The sequence below is a fragment of the Mesitornis unicolor genome, unplaced genomic scaffold, assembly GCF_000695765.1.
Source record: "Mesitornis unicolor isolate BGI_N332 unplaced genomic scaffold, ASM69576v1 scaffold47757, whole genome shotgun sequence".
In the NCBI taxonomy this organism is placed as follows: Eukaryota; Metazoa; Chordata; class Aves; order Mesitornithiformes; family Mesitornithidae; genus Mesitornis; species Mesitornis unicolor.
The window spans coordinates 52,373-61,359 of NW_010198010.1; the positions used below are offsets into that span (position 1 = coordinate 52,373).

General features: G+C 46.9%; 1 protein-coding gene across 1 annotated transcript; it reads right to left on the reverse strand.

Moving 5' to 3' along the window:
• Positions 1-1,495: 1,495 nt before the first annotated feature.
• On the reverse strand, positions 1,496-8,558 carry FAM228B (family with sequence similarity 228, member B). The gene is made up of 6 exons (XM_010188988.1): positions 8,286-8,558; positions 7,163-7,237; positions 6,356-6,553; positions 2,694-2,771; positions 1,754-1,841; positions 1,496-1,644 (listed from the first exon to the last, which is right to left on the reverse strand). The coding sequence occupies exons 1-6, from the start codon at positions 8,556-8,558 to the stop codon at positions 1,496-1,498; spliced, it is 861 nt and encodes a 286-aa protein (XP_010187290.1).
• Between the last annotated feature and the right edge of the window lie 429 nt (positions 8,559-8,987).

Consider the following 8,987-nt stretch of genomic DNA (forward strand, 5'->3'; position numbering starts at 1 on the left):
CTAACATTCACACGTGTAATGGGAAATACAGCAGACTCAGAGCTGAAGATAACCTGAAGATAGATTCTGCACTGCGTAGAAGAGGGGCTGAGCAGAGGTTTTTTTCCTAACTTTTCTCACCAGTTCATCATCTTTAATTCAAAGACTTCATCACCCTATAAAGCAGAAAACATCAGCACTGTCTTTGTAGAACTGAGCCTAAGTTAAACCTGCTAAAATAGTAGGTTTGGACCTGTAGAGCATGAAGCAGAGCTGGAAATAACAGGAGCAGCATCTCGAACGTTTCTTTGGCTGCCTGGGAACGTTACTTCAGACCCAAGTGCTTAAGACAATGGGTTTATTGCAGTTTGCCAGAAGACCTGACCTGTTACTACTTGCTTTGGCAGAAGATGGAACATATATTTTGGCCATGATACATCCTGACGGCCGTGTCTGCTGCTGCGGTCAGCTGGAGGACAGGTGACATCATGGGCTCTACCGCATTTTGTGTCCAAACAGCCTGTACACCAAAAAAAAAATGCATTATGGAAGTCAGCTATGGGATGCAACTTTCTGGAGTGGTGTGTAGCACCCTCAGCACAGGCTGCTTCATTACAGGAAGTAACGAACTACACTCATGGCTTGAGCCAGGACACACCCCATATCACAAAGGTCGAAGGACACTGAGCAAACACGAGGAAAGGCCAAGAGAGCTGGGACTGTTCAGTCTGGAGAAGAGAAGGCTCAGGGGGATCTCAGCAACACCTGTACAAATAACCTGAAGGGAGAATGCAAAGAGGATGGAGCCAGGCTCTTTTCAGTGGTCCCCAGTGACAGGACCAGAGGCAATGGGCACAAACTGACACACGGGAGGAGCTGTCTGAACATCAGGGAAAACTTCTTTGCTGTGAAGGTGACTGAGCATTGGCACAGGCTGGCCAGGGAGCTGGTCAAGTTTCCATCTTTGAAGATATTCAAAAGCCATCTGGCCATGGTTCAGAGCAGCTAGCAACATGTGACCCTGCTTGACCAGGGAATTTGGACAACATGACTTCCAGAGGTCCCTTCCATCTCTGACCAGTCTGTGATACAAGTGTGACCTTACTCTGCTTCCAAAATCTAGAAACTAATAGCAAAAAAAAAAAAAATCCCAACACCCAAAGCAAGTATGAACAGTAAATCCTTTCAGATCTTCCAGTAAAGCACCCAGGAGATATTCCATAGCTTGACCTGTAGGGCTGGCTACCAGGCTGTATGGAGAAAACATGGGAAACTCCCCACCAAAAGCCACTTTATTTTAAGGCTCAGCTTGACCATCAGTGCCCTGCTTTCACACATCCCGCTGTCCACTTCATATCTGAAAGCCTTCCCTTCACCAACACTCCCTTCTCAAGAGAAATACACAATAAAGCTGAATTCACCATGATATTTAAGCAAATACTCTGCTACGCAGTCAAATAGAGGCCTCATCCACTGTAGCTATTTTGGAGCCACTCAGTGCACAACACATTAGCTCTTACCTCTTCGTTTGGTGGGCCTCACTAGCAATGTAGGCGTGTGGTATCTTCAGCCACTTGACTGCATCCATACATTGCCGGCTCAAAGGAAGCAGTGGCAGTTCTGCTTTACTGAGTTCATTCAGCTCTCTGATAGACCACGGTCTTCCTGGAAGGAAGGCAAGATGCTTGTGTGAACATGTGCTGTCACAAGCAAAACTGCCCCCTCCCTACCCCAGTGTGAAACACTTCCAAGGGATACCAATTGTTTAAAATACCTGTCTCACACTGCTTGATAATGCCTGTCTTAATAAACTTTCTTTGAATGCCTTCCAACAGAGGATCCTGTGAAGCTGGTACTGAAACCTGTGACAGAGACAGTTATTTCATGCTGACGTACCAACACAAGCAGTTCGTCAGAGAGTCTCAAAGACCAAAGTCAGAGGTGAATTTCAAGGTACCATTGGTTAGCAGGGAAGGAGCAGCAACCTCATTTTTAATAAATAAAAACAAGAGGCACAGACCCGAGTGGCCTGAGAACGCCGAGCATCTCAGCTCCTCTGGCAGCGCACAACACCTTCAACAACTCTGCTGCAAAGTTAGACCCCAGACACAAGATCTAACCTGGAGGCAGCCGATCTTGATGAACCCTTCATGGCACATTGGAATGAAGTGTCAGCTCAGCCCCCAGAGCTGCTGAGGGCTCACAGCATCCAGAAGGGACTTGGAGAACTGCACTTCATGGATTTGTGTCTGAGTCCTAACCTTTCCAGCAGGTACCCAAGTCTTTGGTGCATTTGGGTTAGCTTCTGTAAAGATCGTCTGCACTGTCAGATTATTTCCTTCTACAAAGCACACAGGCAGCTTGCCTGGGAACCCACCAACCCTCATTAGACAGGAAGCTTCCCACGCTGCCACAAGGAATTTGTAATGAGGAAAGCAAACCTTCCCCGAGTAACATTGCCTACTGTGCCTCCAAACCTGGGATTAGTATGGATCCAAACCATGTTCCTGGTGAAAGACATTTTCAAACACTCTTGGGCTTAAATGTAGTAGGAGCTGGGACCCACATTTGTTCAGTTGCTAAAACTAGAATGTGTTGCTTTACACCAGCCCCATAGTAGCACATCAGTAAGATGCTCTGCCTCCTCTCTAACCATTAACCCCCTGCTGCTCAAAGGGTTCCTCTAAACCTCACAGCAAAAATAACCATCGCACCTTCCAGCAGTCTGTACGTGTCCTTAGGAAGAGTGGATCGTACTCTGACGGGTCATAAACATCCAAAGCCACATAGCCCTGTGGGAGAAGGAGGCACCAGGTCAGGTGTCAGAAGCTTTTTGTGATAAAACTGAGAACGCAGCCAGCCTAGGTATGGTATGGTATGAACAGCCAGGCATGGTATGAACACAGCACCAGAGGTGTGGAGAAAAGGACTCCCGAATTTTCACACGCTGCACCTCAGAAAGAAGGTGACTGAAGTGTAACAGGAAAATTCCTTTGTCCGTTTTAATTTATATTTTTATATATATATATATTTATATATATATAATTTCTCATAGGCATAAATGCATAATAAATTATTTCATGAAGCATTCAGAAAGAATTACAGGCTAAAATGCTAATCACGATTAGGGCAGTCAAGAAAATAGAAGTTTCATTCAAGGAAAAATGTTTTGTCAGAGAATGAAACAGGTATCTGAAAATAAAAGAAAAAAAGAAACAAGTGACTGAGCCCGCCCCAGCCATAGCCCTAGGCGGGTCACTAGTCTGCAAGATGTGAGCTCCGAGTCCAGGCTATGAGCATGCTCTTCTGTCTATATGTAGGAGTAATGACCTGAACCACACCTGACGGTCCAGACCACAGCTCCATCTCATCAAGAACTCTGCCTGCCAGAAACTTCATATTCTGCAGTTCAAGTTCCCTAGGACCAGAGTTAGCTGCAGAACAGCAAGTACCACTGTGTGGCATTCACTGTTGATGCCAAGACCAAAGAACAGCAGATCAAACGGGCCATCAAGAAGCTGAACAGACCAAGATTGACACACTGATCAAGCCTGATGCAGAGAAAGGTGAATTATAAACAATTGTCTCCAAGTTATAATGCACTGTTTACAGCCAATAAGTCAGGACACAAGTGATTCCCTAAGAATAGTAAGACCAGGGCAAGCATATAAAATACTTCTCCCTCATACTCTCAGTCATTCTTCCAAAACCTTGGAAATGGAAGTCTTTCAGCTTGCTTGTGCAGATGATTCTGGCCCATGGCCTTCCAGATCTCAGCTCCACACAGTTCTTTTTGGCAACTTGTGGATATGATTTCAAGTTGAGAGCTGGAAAAACCACACTTAAACCTGAACAGTTCAGGAGTGCTGCAAGACAAGTCCAAACCAAAAAAAAAAGTGGGGTTGAAGAGGTCATTGTGTTGAAGGTGCTCACATGGGCGAGTGAGCCATGCCCCAAGGGCCTGTGCTGTCCCCAGACACTCAGCAAGCACCTGAGCAGCTCCATGGGCCTTTGACTACTGCTGAGCATGAACATTGCTGCCTCTGCAGGGGCCTCTGCTCCCCAGGATGTGGCAGTTCCCCTGAGACTGAGCAGCAGCCGCACTAATCCTCTCCCATTTCTGTCCCTGGAACACTTTAAGCTCTACCATGCCTCAATTTGCAGAGTTTTAGTGCCACCCCTTGGTTAAATATTACGTATCACCCCACTACAATATGTGCTGAGACTCCAGTTGATTGCGCTGGGTGCTGTGCAGAACACTCATGCCTGATCCCTTCGTGCAGTTGATGTATTATCACTCAGCCTGCTCTTAAAAATTAGTCGGTAGGGTCTCTTACTCTGCAGCATTTCAGCACACAATGCCTACAATATCCTGGACTACAAGAAGCTGAGTTGTGGCTAACACAGCAGCAATCCAGGCCAAGGAAACGTCCCCCTCCTTGCAGGCTGCAGTGTGGCACATCTGCTGGTGCTAGAAGAAAAGCAGCGCTGCTGTCATCTTCACACTATGACCAACTATCTCATTATGCATCTGCAGTCCATGTCCCTGGGACCTCCTGGAGTCAGGAAAGGGTGAGAATGGGGGGAAGAGGAGGCAGATTTAAGGCAAAAAACCAGATGGGAGCAGGTCAGTTGTACAATGGAGAGTCAAGGAAGGGAGGCGAAGGACGAAGGCTCAGATGGCATGAAAATAGAGGCAGAAAAGTGAGCCGACAGAAAGACTGAGATGGAGGAACCTGGAAGGACAGGGAGGAGAGACAGGAATAGAGGGTAGGAAGAGAATGGAAGACAGGAGAAGACAGCTTTGGTAAGCAAGGGACCTGGAATCAACAGGAGCACCATTAAGAGGTATGAAGCACCTGGGAGTCTGACAGAAGAAACAGTGGGAGACTTGGGGATGGAATAACAGGTTTGACTGGAGTGAGAAAGAGAGTGAGAGGAGAGATTGGAGGAAGAAGAACAAATATGGAAAGGGGGAATGGACCAGTGATAAAGGCACAGAAAGGTGAGGAGATCTGGGTAACAGGACAAGCCTAATAACAGGGAAGAGAGCATGAAAAACTGGACACAAAGAAGAGAAGGGGGGGAAAGCCCAGCTAGAAGTCAGTTTATTAACCAATCCACAGAAGTGTCTTAAGTTCTGCAAAATTTATCATAACCTGCCACAATTAATGCAAACTTACGCAAATTAATTGTCCTGATATTCTGAAGGGTTTCAGCCTGTTTTTCAGATATGCCAATGATAGAGCCAACAACACCGAGGAAGGAAAAAAGGTGGAGGCTGATCACTGGTGCTGTGCTTGTTCAGGGAGAAGGACACATCCCTGCACATCAGCCATTGCTTTTGGGGGACATCCAGCAAAGTCCTGACCTGACACAGGAGTTTTGCAAGATGGACTGATGCAGACCCAGAGAAGTACAGTACACCCCCAACTTGTCCTAAATCCCAGGACTTCAGCAGCAGGACTGGTTCAGCTCTGTTGTTACTTGCAGGGGTCTTTCACATCAGACCTTGGAAGAACAGACCATTTGCTCTCGTTAAAACAACACAGCCCCCATGACATTTTCATTTCTGGATGGGAGGCTTGTTTACAGTCTCAGAACGCCACTGTGCAGTGGTTTCCACTGACAACAAAAGCCTGCTCTATACACAATGCTATTCTATTTGTGGCAGATGATGTAACTGCTCTTATTGCTCTATATATTCATTCCTGAGATGCAGAAAGTTGAGTCATAAGATCTGATACTCAACAGTGGTGCGAAATTCAGAGCAAAATCAAGGAAACTAACAAGTATTTCCTACAGTGACTGCAATTTTTATGAGTACTGAAACACAGAGAACTACAGAATCCATGAGTTGGGTCTATTTACCTGCATGCGGACTGAAGAAAATAGTTGGTGTTCCCACCTTTTTTTCTTTTGTAAAGATTCAGCAGCAGCATCCGAGGCCACGAAATCATTTCACTCGTGCTCTGCCAATATGTCACAGTACCGCTCTAGCTGAACTCCTGAGACATGAGAGTGCAGTCGCAGAGTCAGCCTTTGGTTTCAGCTGACAGAGCTCAAGGTTTTTCCTCTAAACGACCCAGGCCACACAAAGGTAACACACCACAGTGTTGGTGTCTCACCACATTCAGACGCCAGCAAGTGCTCACTGCGCCGACCGATGCTATTGTTCGTGTCTGGTAGTGAACAAGCAGCTGGAATGACACATGTCACCGCTGCAGAAGTCCTTGGGAAGAGGAAGTTTCAGGGAAGGCATATCTGAACTCCAGGTTACTCAACTGATCAGCAAATAACAAGTAAAACCTTAATTTTGCCCACAGCCCCCAGTATGCAACCCTCGCCGCGACAGAAATTTACTCCTCGTTGATACCTTCTTGTTACAGTAGTTTAAATAGAGAGAGAGTTGTTCTTCTTTCCTTTTCCGTATTTCTTCGCTTGACTGGCTGTCCATTTTGTCCTTGATTTTCCACAGCAGTGGCTCTGAAACATTCTTGAGCCATTTCTTGTGCAGGATCTCCTTCTTTCTCCGATTTAATAAATCATTGTGCTTCAAATATCTGTCTACCTCCTAAGTAAGAAATAGAAAATAAAAACTGTACAACGTATCTGCCAACCCCATTAAAGGTTCCACAGGCGAAGCTGTGCAGCTTGGCTGACCTGATCTGACCGGCCACTGCTGCAAAGGCCCCGTTCTCCTCTCCCTTCCACAAGCTCCAGCATTCAGACTCTAATTACTTAAGCTGCAGTACTAGACGGACAGAAAACGATTCACTTTCTCCCACTAGCTTAGGGAGCTGAAATTACTTCAGAGCAGGGGTCTGGCAAGCACCAGACTGTGCAAGACAGGCAGCAGAAGAACCCTGCAGCACTGGCAAGCTGCTAGGTGAGAGCAGCCCTCCCACTTTTCACTCACAGGCCCACCATCACCCCCACGGAGCAAAAGTGAGATGCAGACAGGCAGGTAAGTCACCAAAGACACACGATTCTCAAGCTCATATTTAGGGTCACCATTTCTGTCCTATCCCAAGGAGACAGAGGAGGCCAGAAACTTGTAATTCTACATTTAGTTTTTCAAGAGTACAGACAACTGACGTCTCATGAATCACTGATGGAGAGAAAAAACCACTGACATGCAGGAAAGCACACAGCAAGTGAGAGATGTGACACCACTTCTTACCCCCACAAAAGAAGTTTCTCTGTCCAAGATGCACTGAGCAGAAGCAATGATGTCTTCACTTTCAGGAGACGCTGCCTAAGAAAACATTAAAAAGCACACGAAGTAAAAGCAAGACTTTCAGTAGAAGTTGGAATTACTTCTGAATTCAAAATAATTGATTGTCTTGTGATTAAAGGCACATTTGATTTTGAAACAGGTAATCCCTTGTAACACGTGGCTTACTAACTGCAACTCCTTCACTCCAGCCAAGGAGCACAAGCAACACAGATGAAATTCGTCTGCTGCTTGGGAACAGGGTCCCTCCAGGCAACATAAGAGCACACACGCAATGGAGGTGTCTCCCCTATGATCAGGCAGCACCAACTGCACGTTAACCAGAGGGATCTCGTTTGTATGAGTCAATCAGCAGCATTTATAAGCAACAAGTTCACAGAAAAATTTAATTCCATTGAAAAATGTATCTTGAAAATTTGGCTATAGAAGAAATCAGCAGCTCTTCAGCATTATGCCAAAAGTTCAGAAGGTAAGCTGCAACGCAAGAAACTAAAACACAGCCTGTTTGAGACAGACCATCTCAGTTAAGCTAAAACAGATTTACAATCTGTGCTGGGACTAACCCTCAGTTTAGACACTGGTAGGAGCTTGCTTCACTTGCACCAGCTTAGCCTAGGAGACCAAGCAGGCAGCTGGGATCCTGCAGCTCAACAAACGACCACGCCAGCCGCTCTGCCGTACAGGGCACGCTCACAGCCTGTCCCAGCTGAGAAGTAAGGCTCAGGCAGTGCGTCGTGCGACTGCCAGCACTTCCACGTTTGCATTACATGAGAGTGACTCTGCTTAGGTATCACTAAAAGTTTAAATCGGTTTCAGTACATCCCTGCTAAGTATTTCTACCAACACAAGTTAATCCTAAAGTGACCTGGTTTTACTTAGACCTAAGCAAGAGGTAGGACTGAAACACTCAAGTTTTAGCTGTTTGACCTGCTCTCTGCCACCCGTGGTTTCCTGTAGGTAGTTAGGGTCTGGCGGCCGGAAGATATCGCACTGTACGGAAACATAGGGCCCCTCTCCTGATAGCCAATAGCGTTGAGTTTATGATTTAAGCAGATGGAAGAGACGTTACAAACCCAAGCTGTATAATGCCGTGTCGTTCACCAATAAACGCCATTTGCCGTCCACCACATTGGTGTCTGTGAGCTGATGGCCCGAGCGACCTGGGGAGGGTCGCCGTGCCGTTCCTGAACCAGGTCGTCACGCCTCTAAAGGCAACAAGTGGTGCCGAAACCCGGGAAACTCGCCTGGAATCGGGTGAACGGCGGCCAGAGCGGCAGGACCAGCCCGGCGGGGAGGACGCTCCCGGACCAACAAGGAGGATGGAAGCCCTTGTGAAGGTCATATCACAATTACATAAGCAGTGGGGTATCGCTTGTAAACCCAAAGATTTTACTCTCGCAGTTGTGAGGCTTCTGCAAATTGGGGTCATTGACCAGCCGGTGGATGTTCTCCACCCTGAAGTGTGGGATAGATGTACTAAAGCGTTAGCCGAGGAGATGATGTCCTCGGGTTGTGGGAAAAACCTTAAGTCGTGGGGGAAAGTCATACAGGCCCTGCAGAAGGCCATACAAGAACAGGCAAAGGAGGGCGGCAAAGAACTGTTTGTGGGCCCCCCCGAAATTGGGAGTCGGCAGCCACACAGACTTTGCACCCCCCAGACAATGACGACTCTGCTGAGCCTAACGATCTGCAAGAGGGCGACACGTCCCCTCAATTCCCAAACCCCGACCCGCTTATGGGGGGACAAAAACGAGCTAAATCCTTCTGGGGT

Excerpts from the sequence above, each read along its gene's own strand:
- FAM228B (XM_010188988.1), bottom strand. The coding sequence starts at position 8,558 with ATGACCTTCACAAGGGCTTCCATCCTCCTTGTTGGTCCGGGAGCGTCC. Across the intron at positions 1,842-2,693 it reads CACGTACAGACTGCTGGAAG|GTTTCAGTACCAGCTTCACA; the intron begins GTGCGATGGTTA and ends TCTCTGTCACAG. Across the intron at positions 1,645-1,753 it reads TATCAAGCAGTGTGAGACAG|GAAGACCGTGGTCTATCAGA; the intron begins GTATTTTAAACA and ends CCTTCCTTCCAG.